We start from the raw sequence: 24,458 nt of genomic DNA on the forward strand, positions 1-24,458 counted from the left end.
CTCGCATGCGCAATAGCCGAAAAATAGCGCGATCTGTGCTATTCCCCTGGTTATCGTGGGGACGGCCATCTTCCTGAGGCCGCGCGTGCGCAGATGGAGTATTTTGCTGCCCGGGGCTTCAGGAAAATGGCCACAGGATGCCGCACGTGTGCAGATGGAGATCGCGGTGGCCATTTTCCTGAAGCCCCATGCAGCAGAATACTCCATCTGCGCACGCGCGGCCTCAGGAAGATGGCCGCCCCCACGATAACCAGGTGAATATCACAGATCTTGCTATTTTTTGGCTATTGCGCATGCGAGAACCACTACGCCAACGCCGGGAAGATAAGCAAGAGGTGGGGGAGAAACAGCCATTTCACCACACCCTTTTGACCAGACCAGCGTGATTGACAGGCGAAAACGGCGACTTTGGTAAGGTATTTCGGCAGCATAGGTGGGGAATCAGGGGACACAAAATACACTATTGTAACGCACAGCTCAGGCCCTATTTAACGGTATTTTTATCTCATACTGAGAAAACGGGGTGACCGGTTCCCTTTAAGGGTACTCACAGAGGCCAAGCTCTAGCCCCTTCTGGAGGAACTCCAGTATAGATGTAACAGGAACCTCCCCCTAGCTGTCCCTGAAAAGGATAGGAACTTTCTCCAAGTCCTCCTGTAGAGCTTAGTGGTCACCGGCTTCCTGCTACTAAGAAGGGTAGAAATTAATTTAGCTGAGAAACCTTTCCCTTCTAAAATCGACCTTTCAAATTCCAGGCTGTTAAATGTAGCCCGGACATCTGAGGATGTAGAAAGGGCCGCAGGGACAGAAGATCCTGATCCTCTGAAAGACCCACGGATCCGACACGGACATTGTCCTCAGCCAGTAGAACCAAGGTCTCGTCCGCCAAAAGAAAGCCATGAGGATAACCTTCAGTCTTCTCGGATCTTTCTCAAAACAGCCAAGATGAGACATACTGGAGGAAAGGTGTAGCGTAGTCCTGAGGTCCATTCCATCCTGAAGGAATCCACCATGTGAGGGTTGCCCCCTGGATTCAGCGAGCAAAACTTTCGGATCTTCCAGTTTTTGGAGGCGAAAAGATCTATGCGGGGCTGACCCCACATGTCCACGATATGATTGAACACGCTCTTCTTCAGGGTCCATTCTCCCTGACTTAGCCGATTGTGACTCAGAAAGTCTGCCCTGACATTTTCTGCCCCTTTGATATGCAGGGCTGACAATGAGAGAATACTTTTCTGCACGTGCAAATACCTGTTCTGCCACAGACAATAGCGGACTGGAACAAGTACCTACCTGGTGATTTATATAGGCCACCGTACTCCGGTTGTCAGAGAGTACTCTCACATGGTGGCCCCACAGGAAGACAAGTATGTCCACTGCCAAGAGTTCCCAGTTGTTTGAGGAGAGTAACCTCTCCCCTTGCGAACAGGTCCTCTGTAGCCAGCGGCCGTCCAGGTGGGCTCCCCACCCCCAGGGACTGGAATCCATTGTGATTACCCTGGATACTTCGTTTACCCAAGGAACTCCTCTGGGTGTTGAGTCGATCTTTAGCCACCAGAGGGAATCAACCTCTGTCTCAGGAAGGCTCACTTTCCTTCCAATCGCCCCTGCAGGAGTGTCTCGTTCTCCAAAATGAACCACTCGTGTGTGGAACTGCGCCCATTTGACTGCCAGTATACAAATGGTCAGGGAACATAAAGACATCGCTTCCCTGAGGGACATTCTTGGATTTGCCATGGGCGATAAGATGAGTTTTGATAGATACTTTCCTTTTCCTCTGGAAGACAGCATTCCTGTTTTATTGAATCTATCACTAGACCCCGAAAGACCAGAGATGTTACCGGTTAGGGCCTGTTTTTTTCTGATTCAGATGCCATCTTTGTGGTCAAACACTTTAGTGACTCTTTGACTCGTTCTTGACACTGGAGAAAGGAAGCCCCCACGATCATGAAGTTGTCCAGGTATGGTATGACCAGAATATCCTTTTTCCGGAGGTGAGCGGTCACCTCCGAAATTAGTTTTGTGAATATCCATGGAAGCTATTGCTAGCCCAAAGGGGAGAGCCCTGTATTGGAAGTGTCTGATTCCTGACTATCTGTACCACTACCCTGAGAAACTTCCGATATTGTTTGTTTGTGAATTGGTACACAATAATAGGCATCCTTGGCCAATCTATTGGCCAAGTACCTGAGGAAGTGGACAGGACATCCACGAAATGCGTAGTTTTATAGCCCCGAATAAAGTATGCAACTCTTCTTAACGGATTCCCTTGCCTGATTTGAGGAACGCGGAATTGTCAGCATCTTGAATATCCTATCCAGAATTTCTTGAAGATCCTTCGTAGCCCTCCTATCATACTTAGTATATGTGTTGTGCATACTCAACGTGTAACAGGTAAGAATTTTACCTTACAGCAAACATTGTTATTTTGGCAACTGCGTTATTGCACCTCTCTCTACCGTTTCTATATAACCTGGAAATAGAACCTTCACTGCTGTCCTCACTGACCATCTTGAATGAGGGGACGACTGAAAATTTGTTCAACGCCTTAATATTTATAATGGTCCTGAAGGATGTGGCCGTTTGTGTGTTTTTTTTTTTTAACCAGAAATTGGGGGGTGTGGGGGGGGGGGGGGGGTTCTGAGTAGAACCCCTTCTATATCTCCCTTGGGGGAATCTCTTCCAATACTCCCTTCTCTGAGACAGGATGGAATTTTAACTTCAGACCTGACGCTATGATTTGAAGGATCCAGGCACTTGAAGAAATCCTCTCCCAGGCTGGTAGGAAGACCGAAAGTCTCCCTCCATCTGATACAGGAAAGCTATATATCTTGGCACCGTGTTAGCCAGTGGATAGAAAAATAATTAGAATTGAGAGTCATCAGGGGGTTTGATACCTTTTAATGGCTAACTGAAAAGATGGAAACAAATTGCAAGCTTTCGAGACTACTCAGGTCTCTTCATCGGGCATAGACTAATAGAAAATTCTGAAGAATAACATTTATGCACAACACAGCACAGAAAATTGCGACAGATAAGACAGGTGACTTAAGCAGAATAACCATTATGTGAGTGATAAACAGTTATCTCCATAAATATTGGAACATTTCATAGATAAGGAGTGAATCTTTTATTGTCCTCTGATTGGGGTCTGGTTCTATGTTATGATGACCCCACATGGTCTGACTAGCAAATTCCTTAGTTGATGTAAAGACAAATCCATGCAACCATGGTAATTCTGCTTAACGTCACCTGACTTATCTATGGTATTTTTCTGTGCTGTGTTGTGCATAAATATGTGATTCTTCAGAATTTCTATTAGTCTATGCCTGATGAAGGGACCTGAGTAGTCTTGAAAGCTTGCAATTTGTTACCATCTTTTCAGTTAGCCATTAAAAAGGTATCAACCCCTGAGGACTCAATTCTAAATATTTTTCCCTCCACCTGGGAAGACGAGTCACTGGGGTGGGCTTTCTTGGACTCCTGGGAAGATTATCCGAAAAAGAAACCTCTTTGGCTGCTCTGTCAGCTTGTCCTTGTCTCCGAGTGGTCTCCTGCGACCATAGGGACCTCTACGAAAGGAGCGCTGGGAAACCCTTTTTATCCCCTGCCTTAAGAATTTCGTCAAGGGCAGGACCAAACCGGAATTTATCACAGGGGAACAAAGCTTGGTCTTTGCCTGTATGTCCCCTGGCCAACAATTCAGCCAGACCGCTCTGGGACCTGCATTTGACAGTGCAGCAGACCTCACTGCCAATCTCACTGAGTCCGCTGAGGCATCCGCTAGAAATGCTGCTGCTCCTTTGATGGTTGGAATTGATGCCAAGATCGTATCTCTAGGTACTTGCTGTTCAAGCTGGTCCTCTAGGTTATCCAGCCAGACCTTCAGAGATCTGACCACACGTGGCTGCGATTTCCGGGCTTTGAGCCCCCGCCGAGGTCTTCCAGGCAGCGGTCAGTCCTGTCCAGCAACTCCTTTAGTCTACGTTCACATTGGCGTTCCGCCAATGTGCGTCGCTGTTGCGCCGGCGACGCGCCCCTATGTTTAACATAGGGAACGCGTGCGTTTTTTGTGTGGCGTTTTTCGACACTTGCGTCGGACGCAAGAAAATGCAACAAGTTGCATTTTCTGTGCGTCCGATTTTGGTCAAAAAACGACGCACACGTCGCAAAACGCGTGCGTTTTTGCGCGCGTTTTTCCGTGCGTCACGCGTTGCGTCGCTGACGCAGGGCGGCGCAACGCTAGTGTGAACGTAGCCTAAGCGATCCAAAGTCTTCAAATGGCAAAGAAAACTTCCTTGAAATTTTGGATACCACTACGTCCAGTCTTGGGGCTTTATCCCAAGAGGAGGAATCTCCCTCTTCACAGGGATACAGTTTTAAACGAAGCTAGACTTTGCTTTCTATTCGGCTTCTCCCATTCCCTTCTAATGAGATTTGACAACTGCTCATTTATCGGGAAGTTCCTAAGCTTCCTCTGCTCAAGGCCTCTGAACTTGACATCCTGAGCAGATCTTTTAGTTTTTTGGTCCACCAGACCCATAGTACAGCTTATAGCCTTCATTAGCTTATCCGTTCTCTCTACGGGGAAGCAGTGATGATCTTGCATCATACTGACGAGGCAGCAGACTGGTCAGATGCCCACGGGTACTCCAACCAGTACAAGGCTCGGGTGTTGAAGGGGATTCTATGGATCTCCTCTCCGCCTTCCCTCCCCCCACCCGCTTTAATTGAGGTCCTCAAGCTGGCAGCAAAACCAGGGGACTTCTGAGATAGTCTGCCCTATACAGGCCTGGCATAATTTTTCGTCCATGTCCTCAATAACTGCTGTCCACAGAGGGGGCAAACCCTATGGTTTGTTTTAGTCTTACACTTTCTAGGGACCTCCCATGCCACCCCGCAAGTAGTCAGCGCACAGGCGAGAAGACGAGAGAAAACAGCCAGCTGTACTTTCTCGCAGATCATTCACCACTCAGACGCTTACACGGGTACTGAATCAGGAGGCTGTATGATGTCAGAAAGATCTCCACTGGAGACGGCAGACTCTTCTATCCTGGTACTGTGACAGCTACTGGCTCCTGCGGTACCCATCTGCTGCCCGAGTTGCACCCAGTGCTGCTGCACGGATGAGGCTGCTGGGATGTATGCTTGCCATGGGGACATGACAGGCGCCTCTTTTCTGGCCTCTGAAGCAACTCCTGCTGAAGCGGTGACTACAGCTGCTGAGCATCCATTGTCAGTATCTGACATGTAGCCATTACCAGCTCTCCGTTGGTCCCTTACATACTCACGTGGGACCACTGGCCGGAGTGCAGTGGTCCACCCCTATCCCCAGAACCTGTCTATCAAAGCGCAACTTTCAGTAAGCGCTCTGTATACACCTGCCTGGACCCGGTCAGACTGCAGTGTCTTCCGGTCATGCTGCCGACAGACAGGTGAGGACCGCGTCAGCTCTCTGCACCCGACGTGCCAGGGAAGCACCTCCACATCAGTGTTCAGCCCCAGATCAATCAGGGAGGGCACCACTTCAGGACCTCTATGGCCTTACCAGCAATGGCCGCAGCAGCCAAGTGTCTGCCATCCTCTTGTAATCACCTAGAGCGCCAATGCACTCAGGGCTGCGTGGTTTACCAGCAATATGGCCTTCTTACCAGCTCACGAAGGGCACCTCAAAGGGACCTCCAAGGTGCTACCAGCACCTGGTGACAGCCGCAGCAGACCCCTGCCTGCTAAACCCAGGCCATTTCAGGCATCTTCTTCATAGATTTCAGGTCTGAATCTTAACTGACGGTTTCCCATCAATTACAGGAAACCAACTGATGCAAAGAGATGAGCCGCCTTTTTATATTGAAGGTTTCCTGTCCTTGAAGATAGGATCCCCTTACTCATGGTGCTGTCATGGGTGTCAAAAAAAAAACTACAAAAAAACAGACTACAACTTAAAGCCTTCTAGAAACCGCTTTCTGAATGATAAACAGAGCCAAAAGTAGTGTGATACCAACTGCATGTTCATGATTTATTTTCATTATAACCAGCTTCTTTACAATAAGGAGAAAATTGAGACGCAACAGATCACTTTCAACTTTTATAAGATGGTTTCCAACAATTAAAAATACAAATTGCTTATATTATGTATCCTGACAAATTTTAAATACACATCTTTTGTCAGTACCTTAAAAAAAAAAGTCAATTCATAAAAGGTTAATCATGATTTTAAGATACCTGCATGATCAGGAAGGTGAAACTACCAAGAATCTCAGCAGTATATTTGGGCAACACTGCACACCAGTTTAAACTGGGTTGTCCAGTAGTGGACAAACCCATTTAATAAAAGTAATCAATTCAGGATACCAAACAAAGTAGCTGGATACTAAACGCCTGCCGTTTTGACATTTAACCATTGTGAGCCTCTGTTCCTAGACAATGTGACATTGATGAGTCACGTACCAGCCTTTGTTATATTTAATAGTATGTCCACTGGCTAAATATCGATAAGCTGCAGCTGCTCATTGGCTGCACCCGAAACCGCAACGTTACATCACTCTAAGAACAACTGCACCAACATGACTGGAATGGTGCTGCTGAAGAATGGGAGTATTTGCATTTCATATGGTGTATGTAATTGATTTCACTGGTAATGTTTACTAGTGGAAAACTCTTAACACTTGCAGGAGTTTGGTTTCTCCATGAAGGCTTAAATTGTCTGACAAAATAAAATAGCAAAAGAAGGGAACACCCATGTCATTGTATAAAAATGGTGGGATGGGAAGCTTCCCATTAGTTAACAGGAGGGAAATATCCATATACAAATGAAACGTTTGAACAGCAGAGAATATTTCAATTTCCAGATTACCATTCAGACCACTAAGAATCTAATGAATGTAAAAAACAAAAAAGAAAACAAAATGGCAAAGGGAAAATATATATCAGCAATGCAGACTTATTAAAAATGTGCATGGCTTTATTTTAAACAGGTGATGGGAGCAACCAACTATTAACCCCAAAAATGGCAAAAAGTATCACCTTTTGCTGGATAAAAATAGAAAAGCGCATATGTAACTCTTAAAACAGAAATTAAAGACAGAATTGGAGGTGAAAAAGTCAAGCAGCAGCCTAAATTATGTTCTAAACCAAGTCTGTCTGCTTTATTGTTTTTTTATAACTTGTTTTGTTTTTTTTAATAAAATCTCCCCCAACAATCACCCTCACACCCTTACCCCCCCCCAACCCAACAATTTAGTCTTCTGTACCCTGCGCTTCTTCATCAGATGCCTCTTCACCAGACTTCTCCTGCTGAGGACTAGCAGGTTTCTTCTCTGGGGGTGGCGTCTCTGGTTCATCATCTTCCTCTTCCTCCTCTGCTTTGGGTGAAGGAGATTTTTCCTTTGATGCTTTTGCCGCAGCTGCAGGGCGGCTCTTTCCTTTGGCCTTTGCTGGACTGGGTGTTACTAAAAAATATATTAGTGAAAAATAAATGCTCTGCAGAAGTTGCTCTAGAAAGGGACAGTAATGGACAGTTAGGAGTGCCATTTCTTCAGAATCTGGGGCCTTTATGAGCTACTTTTAAAAGCATCTGAACCACATAGTAAGAAGTTTGACATAACATTTTGGCCCTACACTGGAAGGACTCGGAGGTCCCAACACAAACATGCCCTCAAAAGATTTGATCTTGTTTACCCACTAGCAACCAGGACAGAATTTTCAAATTTGCCATGTCACTTTATTTGGCAACAACTCTGGAATGTTTCAACATCTGAGTCAAAAGAAATAAAAAAAAAAATTAGTGACACTGTTCGTGGTAAATTTAGGCCAATTGATATTATTACAAAGTAAATTATAATTTGTAAACTTTAAATGCTTCCCTCCCGTCTCCCATATGTTCGCACCATTTTTAAAACATAGAAAGCCTACAATTTAAAAACAACTTTGTAAATTTCCCTTGAAAATTAAAAATATATACACACACAATTTTGGGGAACCTACATAGTAGAAAAATCGCAGAAGTGACAGCACTCCTCAACATATTTAAGGGGCCATTGTCACCCCCTCCAGCCATTATAAACTAAAAGAGCCACCTTGTGCAGCAGTAATGCTGCATTCTAACAAGGTGGCTCTTTTAGTTTTTGGTGCATTTATTCCCAAAATAAAGCATTTTATAACTTCTCCAAAATACCTGTTCTTAGCCAGAGAGGCAGGTCCTCACCCCCCTGCTTTAAACGCCACGCTGCCGTCACTCAAATCTTCAGGGGCGCCGCCCCCTCCGCGATGTTTTTGCATGAAATTCGGCGCCTGCGCTGTGTAGTACTCTCTGGTGCAGGCGCAGTGAGCTCTGGCCGTCTGACGTCACAGCCAGGCTTGCAGACTGCGCCTGTGCGGCCGCCCTGCCTATAAATCCCAGCCCTGCACTGTGCATAATGCATAACACACTGCGGGGCTGGGATTCCCAAGGTGGGTGGCTGCACAGGCGCAGTCTGCAAGCCTGGCTGTGACGTCAGACGGCCAGAGCTCACTGCGCCTGCACCAGACAGTACTACACAGCGCAGGCGCCGGCTTTCATGCGAAAACATCGCGGAGGGGGCGGCGCCCCTGAAGATTTGAATGACGGCAGTGTGGCGTTTCAAGCAGGGGGGGTGAGGACCTGCCTCCCTGGCTAAAGACAGGTATTTTGGAGAAGTTATAAAACGCTTTATTTTGGGAATAAATGCACCAAAAACTAAAAGAGCCACCTTGTTAGACTGCTGCACAAGGCGGCTCTTTTAGTTTATAACGGCTGGAGGGGGTGACAGTGGCCCTTTAAAACTGCCATCGGGTAGTTGATGAAACCTTCAGGTGCTTTTCAGAAATTAACACAAAGTAGAATGAGAGATTTTTTTATGACAAAAACATTGTCAACATCTTAACAGACCACAATAACTTGCAGACCCAAAAGCTATTAGTCTTGGATTGCCATGGTAGCCATCAAGACCACACAAACAAGATCTCAGGATGCCACTGGGGTAAAACAGGGAGCTCCCAAGCTTTGGTAACTATCTAGATGCAGTTATCACTATTGACAGCAGCATCTAATGGGTTAAGTGGCCATGGTTGATGTCAACGCCAATGGTGGCTGATGCAGCAGGGTGTCTGTAGTGCACAGCTGACAGGTGCAGAGTATTCACCCAGTGAAGGGAAGCGGTCACCAGAAAAAACACTAGTCGGCTGTCAGTCATTGCCATAGTATACAGAGAGCTGGGACTGACTGCAACAGCGCCGTGACAAACCTGAGGCTATGTGCACACGTTCAGGATTTCTTGCAGAAATTTCCTGAGAAAAACCTGAAATTTTCTGCAAGAAATCTGCATGCGTTTTTACCGCTTTTTTTTTGCGGATTTTTCCCAATGCATTATATAGTGGGAAATCCCAAAATTTATGAACATGCTGCGTTTACCGCGATGCATTTTTTTAGCGGAAAAAAAACGCAACATGTGCACAAAAGTTGCGGAATTCATTCTAAATGATGGGATGCATAATGTATGCTGTTTTATAGCATTTTTATAGCGAAAAAACAGCAAAAAATCAGCAACGTGTGCACACAGCCTGAACGTTGCATGGAGGTCTAAAATTAATTTCCGACCGGGAGTGGAAGTCAAAGCACAGGCTAGATTCAGAATGCCGTCAACCTACAGAATAACCCCATATATGCAGATTAAACTACGGTGTCACGTGACAGCTTGGAAGTACTATGACTTATGAGTGAACGCATTGTGAAAATTTAGAGTAACTGTCGTTTTAATTTTTATTTCATAAAATCAATAGTACACATGAAAATAAGCAGCTTTGTAATATCTCAGATTTGCTTTGTTAAAATTGATCATTTATCATCATGAAGACAGACTTTCCCCATTTCCAAGATATGAGATGGCAGTTGCAGATAGAATTTTATGTGGACGGAGACTCTAGAGGCAAAGCTGGTCCCTTCAAGCTACATGTAGCAGCTGCCATCTAGCTCAGTAACGAGAAAGTCTGTCTATATCAAATACAGATTTTACATCAATTGAGAATTTTGATAACCAATGTCAGATTTGCTTCCTTCTCTACCAAAATTGTTACAACATTGCTCATCTTCTCATGTACTAGTAAATGATGAATTAAAATGAGGTCTACTCTAAGCTTCACACCATATCCAGCAGTAGCAACAATTCACTGCATATAGCTAAAAGGAAATCTGTTAGGATTTCCTAAACAACTATATTTGCATGGAGCTTGTCAAAGTAAAGTCCAGCAATAGCTTTACATCACAAACACGCTCCTGAGAAATCAGTATTTGAATATGCAAATAACTATGGAAGATCTGAACCCTCTCCGTCATCACCCACCCAGCACCATCTTCTACTGCTTGACTGACAGCTCCATTGCCTTAAGTCACATAGCATGGATGCTGTAGCAGCACTGGGCAAGGAATACAGCTGTAGTGACAGGCTTCAGACTTACTGTCGCAATTTGCATATCAATTCAATCATTTATTTCTCAGGACTGGCTATGTAATGTTGTTGGACTTGTTTTTTGGAAGTGATATATGCAAATATAAATAGTTTGGGGTGTAAAGTCCTACTAAATAAAGTCGATTACAATTCAAAAGAAAACAAAAACTAACACCTATCTTGGCTACCCATTAACAAGTTACTAATGCAGGAAAATCTGCTGTGCCTATTGGGGAAAGTACAGCTGGGCAAAATTTTGTTCTGACTAAGGAATGTGTGGGGAAAACATTAATGACATCCAAGATCAAACTCAATTGCATTACTTTCCTTTTTTGCACAGCAATCATCTGCTGTTTAACCAAGCTGCTTCGACCCCACCAACTATATTTTTATGGTGCCGTCCTGGTTGATATTATACCAACAGTAATTTCTTACCTGTAGCCTTTAGCCTAGGCTTCGGTACCTTCTTCTCCCTCTTTTCAGGCTTAGATTTTTTCACAACTTTTTTCTTCTTCTTTGATCGTCCATAATCGCTGTCATCATCATCTTCCACCATGAAGTCTTCATCACTGCCAGAATCCTCTGAAAATGAAATTAAGTAGTTGTAAAAAATTGTGTTCCATATTAAACAGGTTGTCCACTACTGAACAACCTTTTAAGAAAAGGTGTTCTAAGTTTGGACATTTTCCCCTATCCAGTGAGGTGCGTCTTGTGGTATAGTGCGTCTTATAGTCCGAAAAATACAATACACCCCCATAAGGCATCTTTCTACCTATGCACAGTGTACACTGAAAGCTGTCAAGGGGTGAAGGGATTCTACAGGCTCTGCAGAGAACAGAAGTGCAGCAGATCAAGAGATTATCAAATCTGCAGAAAGCAGTCCAGTAAGGGACACCATTGGAATTAAGAGTCTATATCCTTATTATACAGCTCTCAGATGAGGTAGCAAAAACCTGGTGACCGTTTACAATGCAATGCAGTTTATTGACTGCGTGGATGGCTCAGCATCATGTTTTTAACATATATAACCCAGTTTTAAACAAAGATGTTGCGTGTCAAGAACAGTTCTTGTTTTAAAATAACTAGTCCACACTAGACATTTTAGTTTTGCGTTGTAAAACTCACTTTCCAAAAACTGTGCTTCATCTTCATCTTCCGGTTCCTCCTCCTCACTCCCAGCATCTCCCATTATCATCTCCCTTTGCTTAGAGACTGCCTTAGATGCAGCTTGTCTTTGTTGACGCACATTTTTACGCTGTTCCTTTTCATCATCACTGTCAGCTGAAACCGAAGAGAAAGAATGAAACGGTGAGCAGGAAGAATTTTTCTTCCCAGAAGAAATGGAAAATTAGTCTCATGAGAGTTTATGCCTTCCAAAGGAAAGCCAAGTTACACCTCACTGGGTGTGCTGTCAGGAGACATGGCAGGAATGGACTGAATAGATGCCTTTTCGACCAGTCTGTAAGTTTGAACATTCAGAAAAAAAAAAAATATATATATATATATATATATATATATATATATATATATATATATATATATATATATATATATATATATATATATATATATATATATATATCATAAAATGAGGATTATTGAGTACTATAAACATGTTCCTCACAGTAGAGTTTAACCCCTTAGTGACAGCCAAATTTTTGAAGTCTGACCAATGTCACTTTATGTGGTATAACTCTGGAACACCAAGAAATCCCAGTGGTTTTTCGTGACACATACTTTATGATAATGGTAAATGTAGGTCGAGGTTTTGTGTTTATTTATAAAGGATATCAGATGTTTGAGAAAAATGTAAAAAAAATTAGCAATTTTCAAACTTTGAATGATTATCCCTTTAATCCAGATAGTCATATCACAGCAAAACATTAATAAATAACATTTTCCTATGTCTGCTTTATATCATTTGTAAAATGGTATTTTATTAGCATTTTAGGAGGAGGTTTAAACGTAGCAGTAATTTTTCATTTTTTAAAGCAAATTTACAAAAAAAAATTTAGGGACTTATCCATGTTTGAAGTGACTTTGGGGGTTTCCCAGTATATGGGACCCCTAAAAGATAGCATTTTAAAAACAGCACTCCCTGACATTGAAAACTGCTGTCAGGTAGTTTATTAACCCTTCAAGTGATTTTCAGGAATTAATGCAAAGTGGCATGACAAAGTATATTTTTATCACTTAAATGCCTCTAACTTCTGAACAGGTTACAACAGCCGTCAGACTAAGGCCGCTATTTGGTTGTGAATGGCCATGGCAAACATCAGGACCACACAATCATGATCTGAGGGCACCAATTAGGATAAGGAGGAGGACCCCCACACTTAAGTATTTACAATAATGTAGTCACTATTGATAGCAGCATCTAAGGGGTTAAACAGATTTGGAGCAAACACTGATCGTGGCTGATGCAGCAAGTTGTCAGCTATAGTGTACAGCCGTCAGCTGTTGGATTGTCACATGTATGGGGAGGCTAGACTCATGTCAGTTAAAAAAGACATTGGCGGTCATTAAGGGGTTAAACACAAATACAGCTATGTACACAGATCAACCCTTAAAGAGAACCTGTCAGCAGGGTTGTGCATAGTAACCTACAGTGTCAGGTCGGCGCCGTTATATAAAATGATACCTTAATGTTTATTTTCAGTTCTGTGTTAATGAAATGCTTGTGCTTTAAGGCGGGGGTTCATGTATGTGGCGCTCTGATTAGATATTCATAATGCAGACTGCCGACTGGTCACTGCTCTGTGATCTGCACCCTAATTTGCATAATGAATACCATCACATACTTGACAAAAAAAAAAAAAAAAAGTGCTTCTGCAGGCAGGTGCTGGCCGTGACACCTGCGCTGCAGCATAATCGCTTACGGTTACTGTGCATTTATTCCCTTTTGCAGATTTACTTGAGTGAGGAAAAAGAGAAAAAAATAAAGTTTTGAAAATAACGCCCACCACACCGTAGCAGACACCGCCATCTTGTGGAGAGGAAAAAAAAAAGAAGAAGAAGTTTTCCACCAAGATTGCGCCGCCCACGCATGTGTAATAGAAGCTGTCGGCGATCGCTCAGAGCTGCTACTGCGCAGGTGGTGCCATCATGGTGAAGGACTTTTCTCCAGCAAGATGGCGCCGCTGGCACCTGCGCAACAGCAGCTATCGGACCTCTATAGAAATCAATAGCTGTAAAAGCGCAAGTAACATTTTCAAAATGACTTAGCTAGCTCAAGTAAATCTGTAAAAGGGAATATGTGCACAGTACACATGCAATTATGTTGCAGTGCCGGTGCCACAGCCAGCACAAGCCTTTTTTTATTCAGTATGTGATGGTATTCATTATGCAAACTAGGGGGCAGGTCAGAAAGGGATCAGTGACCTGTCAGCAGTCTGCATTATCAGAGCACCACATACATGAACCCTCTGCCTTAGTGTACTGTCACACTAAGCGACGCTGCAGCGATACCCACAACGATGTTGATCGCTGCAGCGTCGCTGTGTGGTCGCTGGAGAGCTGTCACACAGACAGCTATCCAGCGACCAACGATCCCGAGGTCCCCGGTAACCAGGGTAAACATTGGGTTACTAAGCGCAGGGCCGTGCTTAGTAACCCGATGTTTACCCTGGTTACCAGCGTAAACGTTAAAAAAACAAACACTACATACTTACATTCCGGTCTCTGTCCTCCGGCGCTCTGCTTTCCTTTGCACTGTCAGCGCCGGTCAGCCGGAAAGCAGAGCGGTGACGTCACCCCTCTGCTTTCCGGCTGGCCGGCGCTGACACAGGATGCAGGAGGAGTGCTGAGAAGCAGAGCGCCGGGGACAGACAGCTGAAGGTAAGTATGTAGTGTTTGTTTTTTTAATGTTTACGCTGGTAACCAGGGTAAACATCTGGTTACTAAGCGCGGCCCTGCGCTTAGTAAACCGATGTTTACCCTGGTTACCAGTGAAGACATCGTTGAATCGGCGTCTCACACGCCGATTCAGCGATGTCCGCGGGAGATCCAGCGACGAAAGAAAGTTTCAAACGATCTGCTACGACGTACGATTCTCAGTGGGGTCCCTGATCGCAGTAGCGTGTCAGACACAGCGAGATCGTAACGATATCGCTGGAACGTCACGGATCGTGCCGTACTAGCGATCAAAGTGCCACTGTGTGACGGTACCTTAAGTACAAGAGCATATCATTAACACAAAGCTAAAATAAAGATTAAGAAACAGCCACAAGACCGATGTCATCAACCAAGGTAACATCCTGCAAGAAACAAGCCCTCGCATGGCCATTTTGATTGAAAAATAGTGATGAGTATACTCTTTGCTTGGGCTTCCCCGACCATGCTCGGGTAATCTCCGAGTATTTGTTAGTGCTCTGAGATTTCGTCGCCTCAGCTGCATGATTTACGTCTGCTGGACAGCCTGAATACATGTGGGAATTCCCTATCAAAAAGGCATTCCTCACATGTATTCAGCATGTCTAGCAACCGTAAATCATGCAGCTGCAGTGAGGAAAACTAAATCTCCGATCACTAACAAATACTCAGAGACCACACACAACGAGTATACTCGCTCATTACTAAAAAAAATAACAAAGTTAAGGCTGGGAAGACAAGGAGCAAAAAAAAAAAAAAGAAAAAGAAAGAAAACTGGAAATACTCCTGGTCTTTAAGGGGTGAAAGGTACCCGACAGCAGGATATACACCTAGAAGAAAAAATTTTTATAAATCAAGAAAAATTACCTTTACCTGATCGCTTCCTTCCTTTGGAAGCACGTCTCTTTTCAGGTGTTGCTTTTTTACTCTTCTTAGGACTCTCATAATCACTATCTGCTTTTCCATCCCCTGCTGCCAAGTCATCATCACTGCCAAAGTCTTCCTCTGGAACACAAATATATCAGGTAAGTAGGGCTGTTTATTCAGAAGCCAAACCACCGACTCTTCAATTTCCCTGACTCCAGGACTCAAGCACTGCCTCACGACAAAGCGCAGCCCAGATTGATCTCAACTAAAAGCATAGATCCTTAGATCAGGAATAGAACATTTCATAACTTTCCCAAACTCTTATGAAAACATTTACAGCACACAATTCATCAAACTACTGTCCCCAATTATATATATGTCACGTTTAGGAGTGTCCATTTTAACCTGACTCAACCAACATGGAGACCCACGCCACAGCGATGCAAGCATGCAGGATGATTCCACTGGACCATTAACTACTACTAAATTGGGCCAATTTACCAAATCGCGAGCCCCACACATCTACCATTAATGTTGGACGAAATGGGGGGGGGGGGGTGAAGAGGGAAATCCATAATCCCAGCAATTCTCATTTGTCTAAAAACAAAAAAGCCAACTTACATTTTATCACCTTAAAGTGACAAAAATATTTCACATTTGGTGAAGTTCCCATATTACAGGTAATCATACAGCAGAATAGTTATTATCCATGTTTAATTTACATCAGCATCTCAGAGGTCATAAGTATGGTTTAATTAAGATTAAAGGAGTGTCTTTCTTTCAATTAAAGGACTTTTTCTGGGTGTCTTTTGGTTTTAGCCGGAGGGCAGGGGTGTCCGTATTCATGGCCCCTTCCTAGGCTATTAATATCAGCCCGAAGCTGTCTGCATAGTATTTGCTGGTTATTAGTTATGAGGGGAACTCACGTCATTTTTTGGGGGGGTCCCCCATTTTAATAGCCAGTAAAGGCCAAGTATACAGTTATGAGCCGATATTAACAGCCTGGGAAGATCCATGGGTATTACCCAGTTCCCAGGCTATAGACATCTGCCCCCAGTTGTCTGCTTTCCCTATGCTGGTTACTACACAGTGCGGCCTCTCTCCCTCCTACACATCTACGGGTGAGCTTCATTCAGCAATGTTAGGAATTTTGTTATCAGGTACAGGTGGACTTTCCATGTGATATACCTATGACCATCAGCTGGGAATGTCCCCTATGTATTGACTGGGAGCTAATGCTCATCTCCTAGGTACTATTTGATATGAGCATGGGATTCACACCAAGATGTGTTTGGGCTCATGGGAGGTGGGGGTTCATCCAATCTGCATTGGATTGGCACTCTTGTCATGATAGATTGTACCATGGATTTTTACATTTTTGACTAAAAATTGGCTATTGTTTTTATGGTATAACATCATGCACTCCTTGTTTTTTTCTTGGTTACAAAAATTGCTCACGCCATTTCCTCGAAAAATAATCTAATTACATTTACAGTAATTTGCACTGTACTGATTGTATTTGTTACTGCTGCACAAGGTGGCTCTTTTAGTTTATAACGGCTGGAGGGGGGTGACAGTGGCCCTTTAACAGCTGTTTTTTTTTTGTTTATTTGCTTGTTTGTTTTTAAATCGGGGAGCATCTGCTTTTGTTGAGGGGGAAGGGGGGGGGGGGGGGGGGGTGCTGGGGGGGGGAAAGGCCACAAGACAAAAAACCCCTCCGGTTGCACTTATTTTCTCATGGCAGCGATCCTGACAATTACAGCAGTGTGTAAGTTATGATTTGCAGTTCCTGACTTCGCATTGTGTTGTACAAGCATGGTGGACATCAGGTAGCAGGGATCCTTTATAAAATATTTTATGCAATTCTCCGATCATCATAAGACCTTATTTCTTGAAATTTTAGAAAAACTCAGTGACACTTCAATATCAATCAAACTTGCAGATTTAAGGGGAACCTATCTGATTCTCCAATGCCCGCCACTTTTTATTTATTGCCCAATTCCCTCCTAAATCTTGTTCATTAAATAAGTGTTAAATATATATTCTCAGTTTCTTATGCAAATTAGCCCTTTGATTAGTCAATCGGGCGCTAGTTTCCCCAGTCCAGTTGTCCCTCTGCATGTTATCAAGTCCCTGTGGGCATGATATGACTTGCAAAAGCCAGTGTACAATTCCTGCCTTCAGAGGCACACTGCACATGACTGAAAGTACAGAAGACTACTCATGTACAGGATTCACAAGCCTGCAGTCCCTAAGGTCAGACCACCCCTTTAAACACCATTTGCCTGCAGATTAACGTTTTTGTTTTTTTTACACCACACAAGGTTTGCTTTAAAAAGAGTGAGAAAATGCTTTTCAGATCATTCCATTAAACCTAAAATTTGTTGAGCATGTTTTATAGGGAACTCCCCCCCTCCCCCCCCCCAAGCTATTAACCTTCAGGTTAACAGTAACTAACCAGCCCAGCCCCCACACTTAGTCACCACCACCCATTACTTTCAATGGGTGAAAACCGCTGAAAAAAAAAAAAAGTGACATGCTCTATTCTGTAAAAGCTTTGCACAAAGTACTGAAAAAAAAAACAGGATTTTTGGTTGCTTACCGTAAAATCTGTTTCTCGGAGCCTTCATTGGGGGACACAGGAAACCATGGGTGTATGCTGCTGCCACTAGGAGACTGACACTATGCAAATAAAAAAGTTAGCTCCTCCTCTGCAGTGTACACCCTACCGACAGGAAGTAGGATATTCAGTTAGTGAGAAAGCAGTAGGAGAAGCAACGTGTAAAAGAGAAAGAATAATAATAATATAATAATAATACTCTAAATTCATCTAGCGCCAGCAAATTCTGCAGCGCTGTACAGATTAACAGTTTCAAACACTCAAAGAGTGTTCAAAGAACTCAAACGTTAACAGTATAACACAATAAACAGAGCTGTTCAACTTGGGAGGGTGCTGTGTCCCCCAATGAAGGCTCCGAGAAACAGATTTTACGGTAAGCAACCAAAAATCCTGTTTTCTCTATCGCCTCATTGGGGGACACAGGAAACCATGGGACGTCCCAAAGCAGTCCCTGGGGCGGGAACAGCAGTCAACTCCAATCTAGGTCAGAGGAACTCACCACCGTCGCCTGCAAGGTCTTCCTACCTAAGCCGGCATACGCCTAAGCTAGGCATGGAAGATTCGCGAACATGTGGAGGACCGATCATCGGTCTGTAGATGTGCAAGGCAGAGGCCCTATATGTGCACGGCCGGGAGGCGCCCGCTGCCCGGGTAGAGTGCGCCTTAAAAACTGGAAAGAGGAGCACTGCTCTGACCTGGTAAATCTAAACATTGCTGACCGGATTTTGCGGGCATACGTCGATTTGGAGGCCGGAGGGCCTCTCTACGCCGAGCCCTATACTGAAAACGGGGCCTTAGCTGAGTAGACGTACCTCGCCCTGACCGGTAGTGTGATGAGAGAACGCTACAAAGGATGAGTCCGAGCAGGACGAAGGGAAGGGAATCAAGAATGATGAACAGAACCATGGAGAACCTCGGCAAGGTAAGGGCAGAGTACTGAACCTGTGATCCACAGAATGTACAAAACTGCTGCTACAGACTCTGGAAGTGGTTGAGAGCCTAAAAAGAAGGTATAAAACGAAAAAGGACTCGCCCCTCGCAAAAATGCAGGAGTGTCCGATGTCTTGAAGAAAAAAGGAAGACCTGGATAAAGGCTTCCATAAAATAAAGGAAAGCACACGCGGTCCAAGGAGGACCCTGTCCCTCCGATGACCCCCTTAATTATTGGTTCAAGTTGGAGACAAACTGACGGAAACCCTCGGAAGGCAAGCTGTGAGGGACTTCCTAGAGGATAAGTCCTGTCACGCCTTAAGCAAAAAGATCCTTCGGAAGGGCACCCTATAGCTAGAGGTCCAAGCAGCACCTGCATCCGCGGGGACGGATACCATGTACTTCCTGCAGGAATAAATTAGTCCACAAGGACAGCGATTTTCTCCGATCGGACTCCATGAAGGGTGCCCTGATGGAGCAGCTTAGCCCATGCATCTATAAACCTTGCTGTCTAGGTGGAGACAAAGGTAGGGTACAATGTAGCGGCGGACACTTCAATGGTCGACCTTGCCATGGACTATTAGTCCGTCGTTGGTATCCTTGAGGGATGTTCTCTGTTGGAGAGGAGGACTGTATCGGTGGAAAAGCTGGAAACTGAAAGGTCCAGAGACGGAGAAGAGGTCCAGTTCGCAGTAAGTTCAGGAGAGAGGGAATATAGGAAAACCGAGACGCTTCCCTCTTTGGAACTGTTGAACTAAGGATTCCAAGAGAAAACCCAGAAAAGACCATTACATTGAAATGACAAGAAAAGACTTGAGAGTAGGGTACTGGGAACCTGCTAGAAAGCATGACAAGATGGGCATTGATAGGCACAATCGGACATGAGCAGTCAAGGGAGGAGAGTCCATGGAAAACCTGGAGTATGTCAATTCCATGGCAGGTTGGCCCTAGAAGGAGTACATAGGCCCCAGAAAAAAAAACAAAACAAAACTTGACTGCCAAAAGGAAGATCCTTACCTACGACGACATGAGTGACCCTATCCGTCCCGGACCCTCTGGAACGGGGAGAGGATGGAAGTGTGTGGATCTACTTACGTAAGTATAAGATACACACAAACGAGGAGAACAGTGAAAGGGATACGAATCCTGCTGAAGGAAGGCACGTATTATCACAAAAACCCATCATTGGATCCAGGCGTATAGCAGACTTGTACACTGGACGATGCTTGCATGGAGTAAGATCCAATTCCTATCCGAGGTGGAAGAACCTGTTCCTGCCACAGTCGGAAATAAAATCCTGGAGCTGCTCGGGGTTGAATCCAGTGTCTGTAAGAAAAAAGAGTTAAGTACAGACACATAAATAGGAAGCTCTGTATTGAGGTAGTTCAAAGGCCCCTAGGATAGTGCCGTTAACAATCCTGGGTCAAGGTATTATATGGGCTCTGACTCCATAAAAGACATCCAGAACGTATAATACTGTAAATCCTATATGATAGGAGTAACGCACTGGATAGTGCAGATAGATCTAGGACAGCACTGTAAACTGACCTACTGGATAGTTGGTGGTAGGCCCGAATAACCGAATGGAGAGAAAAGGTCCCTGGGGAGCAACACGCAATTAAGGCCCAGTGCGTGGCTGAAGAAAAACTGCAACCAGTCGGTACCCGACACCGGCGAGTCCGACCTACCTGAAAGTGGACTGGCCACTTATGCTGCCACTGAGGTCCATCCTGTGGCACCGAGATCCGCCTTGAGGTACGTGGTAGATGTTCTGTTTAGCTGCTAATAGACCACAGACGTTATTGAACGTGAAGCACACGATAAAAGTTGCGCCTCTGACTCACCTGAATGCGGATTGTAACTGCGGCGGCACCCAACCAGAAGTGATAAATACCGGGCACCTCTCTCTGAGTGGTGACTAAAGGGGAGCCTAGGCAGATGCTGCAAAAGACCCTTAAGAGAGTGATAGAGGGCGTTTCTGACATACCTGACTCTAGATCAAAAGAGCAGGACCAATGCAGCAATCGATCTCGGGCACGTCTAATCCACTGGGACGACGGCAGGTATTGACAATGTGTCTGGAAGATGACATCTAAAACCTGGATAGCGGATAGCACTGCTGCAATCGACGGGAGGAGTAGGGGAGTGCACCTGACTTACCTGAATACAGTACAGAACGCCGGAACCACTGCGGTGGTTAATCCAAGACACGACTGATCCGTTTCAAATAACATACTCTACCTGGAAGGTGGTGCGTGTGAAACCTGGATGGCGGATAAAGTACTGCTGCGATCGGCTCCCGGTATCCTGCGACTATGGCAGATAGCGTACGGCTGCGATCGGCTCTCGGTATTCTGCGACTATGGCAGATAGAGTACTGCTGCGATTGGCTCAGTATCCTGCGACTATGGCAGAGGAAGTACTGCTGCGATCGGCTCCTGGTATCCTGCGACTATGGCAGATAGAGTACGGGAGAACCCTGGAGAAGGGTATAGGCGAGAGTTGATTCTGTGTTGCGGTCTAGGTCATGATACCTGACGGCCTTATGCAGAATAACAGCTTCCGTGTAGTAAGCCGCAGCACGGAGTCTGTCTTGAAGTATGTCCTGCCATGCTCATTCTCCTGAAGGTAGAATAGTAGGCTTGTCAACAGAGAGCCAAAACACTACTCTCTGTTGTGCACCTGAGTTCAAACCTTTGCGCCTGCGATCTGTGGTCAGATTCTTTATCCACTGAGCCACAGCAGACGTTGCTGGGAAATACGGACTCTTAACCAGCTGGAAGTCAGGTCTGAACACTGCAGTCGTGCAGTGGGTAGGAGCAGCTCCTCTCTCTGCTTAGAGCAGTGTAATGGTTGCATCCGGAGGGGGCTGCAGGAAGATGGAGGGCGGGTGCCTGTGAGCAGGAGAAATGGAAGCGTTTGATATGCCAGGGCTCTAGCATCGCTGTGTGTAGAGAAATAGCTGAGGCTCCCACCGTTGAAAATCAAGGCACAGGTCCGCAATAGCAGAAATCACAACAGCAGAGACTCCAAGGAGAAATGTGCAACTGAAACCTCTATGAAGAGAACGCCATATGGCAGGCTTTATAATGGTCCATCTCCCTGTGGAGGGTGAGGGGCGGACCGTGGCACAGATGACGGCAGCGTGGGGCATACTACCAAACCCCGCTGGTAACTGCACGGCTCTAGGGCACTTATTACACCAGAGACTGCACGGCTTTAGTACTACTATGCCAGTGACGGCTCTAGAGAGCTACTACGCCAATGATTGCGCGGCTCCAGAGGACTATTACACATTACGCCGGTGACTGCATGGGTCTAGAGTACTGATATACCATTGACTGCTTTAGAGTACTATTACATATTACACCAGTGACTGCATTACGCCAGTGGCTGCACGGGTCTGCACGGTTATAGAATATAATTACACCAGTGACCGGCTTGCATGAAAGGAGGAGGAGAACACCCTCCTATAGGATTAGGCATGGTAAGCATACCTACTAAGGAATGCCAGAAGGTTAGGGGAACAGGAGAGATGCAGAGAGGAGGGCCAAACAGCTAAGCAGCGCTACTCACAGCAGGTGTAGTATCCTGTAGTCTGCTCCAAGGTTGTTAACTGTGACAAGTATTAGGACACAGGTCCAGGGCACCAGCATGAAGATGGAGGCGGGGAACCCGGCCGGTGCAGAACACACTGGTTGGAAAGGACCAGCACGTAGATCAAAAGGGGGAGGAGGGGGGGGGCCTTGGCGCGAACAGCCACCGGGTCCGGAGGAGAACGCTCCCCAGCACAATAGCTGTGATCCCTGGCCGAATGGGGCGGCTGGGAGTAGTGGGCGGAGCTAGCCGCTCTGTATAGAAATGGGGACAGAGCAAACCGCCTGTAGTGGGAGCACCAAGATGGCGCCGGTGGGCGGAGAATGCGGGGAGAAGGTTGTCGGGCGGGAGAAAAGCCCGCCCGAACAAACCGGAAGTGGCAGAGTCGCGGCACCGGATGTAGGCCCCGGCCGAAGCCGGGACCTAAATTAGGGGCCGGCGCCGCCGGAAAAGAGAACCGCGGCGCCGGAGCAGTGAGCCGCAGGGACTAAGCAGCGCGGCAGCCTGCCAAGGCCGCCGCGCAGACACAGGACGCACTGCAGCCGCCGAGTGGTGTGGGCGCAGGGGAAGTGGCGCGGCAGCCTGTCAGGCTGTCGCGCCGTATGAGAAGACCTCGCGGCTGCCGAGCAGTGCGGCTGCAGGGAGAGCACTGCGGCCGCCGAAGGAGGAGACAGATCCAGCATCCCTAGCCTTCTGCAGCTAGGAGGGAGCGTGGCCTGAAAGGCCGCCGTGCGAAGAGATTCTGCCCGTGTGGCTGGCACTGGGACCCCTCATAAAAATAAAGGTAAAAATCGTGCATTTCCAAAGGGACATCTTCTCCCCCACACTGCGAGTGATCTGGGAATGGGAGGGGAAAATACTCACCTAAACATCCCACGCAGTTACTAACCTGAGGGGAATGAGACGTCCATGGAGCCGATGGTGGACGTCCTCGTCACCTCCAACCGACAGGCTCTGGTGGGCGAGTGGGTGGGGGACGGAGCCAGGACCGGACTTCTGAGCACGCTTGTGTGCTAGGCTCTTGGTCCTGGAGAGGGATCTATGAGGATACGGGGTGGCAGTACACGCCGTACTCATAGTCCGCTTTGTGGGACTACAGGTGTGACTGTTCACCCTGTATCCCTTCCGGAAAACCTGAAAGAAAACGACGCACATTGAGGTAGATAAGGGTCTAATGAAAGACCCGTGTCCACCTCCTACTGACACTAAGCTAAACTGAATATCCTACTTCCTGTCGGTAGGGTGTACACTGCAGAGGAGGAGCTAACTTTTTTATTTGCATAGTGTCAGCCTCCTAGTGGCAGCAGCATACACCCATGGTTTCCTGTGTCCCCCAATGAGGCGATAGAGAAAAAACTGTGTGCATGAGATTTCTGAAATCTCAGACATAGATGGTACTGCAAAACGCAGCCAAGTTAGCATAAAAACACTGGGGAAAAAAATGCACCAAAACACGTGTGCACATACCCTGAGAGTGTGCACACGTAAGAATTTCTTGCTGAAAATTCCTGAAGAAAACCGGACATTTTCTGCAAGAGATCCGCATGAGTTATTTTTTGGAGCTTTCTTAATGCATTATATAGCGGGAAAAATGTGAAAAAAACCCGCCAAAATAATGAACATAATGAGTTTACCGCGATGCGTTTTTTCGCAGGAAAAAAAAACGCATCATGTGCACAAAAATTGCAGAATGCATTCTAAATTATATGATGCACATGTATGCATTTATGGGTTTTTATAGCGAAAAAAAGAGGGATTTTTGGTACTCACCGTAAAATCTCTTTCTTGGAGCCTTCATTGGGGGACACAGGTAACCATGGGTGTATGCTGCTGTCGCTAGGAGGCTGACACTATGCAAAAAAAGGAAAATAGCTCCTCCTCTGCAGTATACACCCACCGACAGTCAGGAAGTACCTCAGTTAGTGTAAAAGCAGTAGGAGAAGCAACCAAAACTCAACATATGTACCAATACAACAATGGAGGCACATAGACCAAATAATGGTACCACATATGTGCCAATGCAACAATGAAGGCACATTAATGATACAAACAGTTAGGGAGGGTGCTGTGTCCCCCAATGAAGGCTCCAAGAAAGATATTTTACGGTGAGTACC

At 45.6% G+C, this 24,458-nt stretch overlaps 1 protein-coding gene across 10 annotated transcripts in view; it reads right to left on the bottom strand.

Annotated features, from left to right (window-relative positions):
* NUCKS1 (nuclear casein kinase and cyclin dependent kinase substrate 1) overlaps positions 1 to 24,458 on the bottom strand; it is an 88,478-nt gene that overhangs the window by 36,158 nt on the left and 27,862 nt on the right. For 5 of the 10 annotated variants that reach the window (XM_069756241.1, XM_069756238.1, XM_069756236.1 and 2 more), the window contains exons 5-8: positions 15,198 to 15,335; positions 11,586 to 11,741; positions 10,896 to 11,042; positions 7,251 to 7,448 (exon numbers count right to left, since the gene is read on the bottom strand). In XM_069756241.1, coding sequence (XP_069612342.1) covers positions 7,251 to 7,448; positions 10,896 to 11,042; positions 11,586 to 11,741; positions 15,198 to 15,335 — 639 coding nt within the window. Of the gene's footprint in view, positions 1 to 5,987; positions 7,449 to 10,895; positions 11,043 to 11,585; positions 11,742 to 15,197; positions 15,336 to 24,458 lie in introns of those variants that run through there. The other 5 variants (XM_069756242.1, XM_069756240.1, XM_069756235.1 and 2 more) reach the window with 3 other exon arrangements.

This window comes from Ranitomeya imitator, chromosome 3 (assembly GCF_032444005.1).
Source record: "Ranitomeya imitator isolate aRanImi1 chromosome 3, aRanImi1.pri, whole genome shotgun sequence".
In the NCBI taxonomy this organism is placed as follows: Eukaryota; Metazoa; Chordata; class Amphibia; order Anura; family Dendrobatidae; genus Ranitomeya; species Ranitomeya imitator.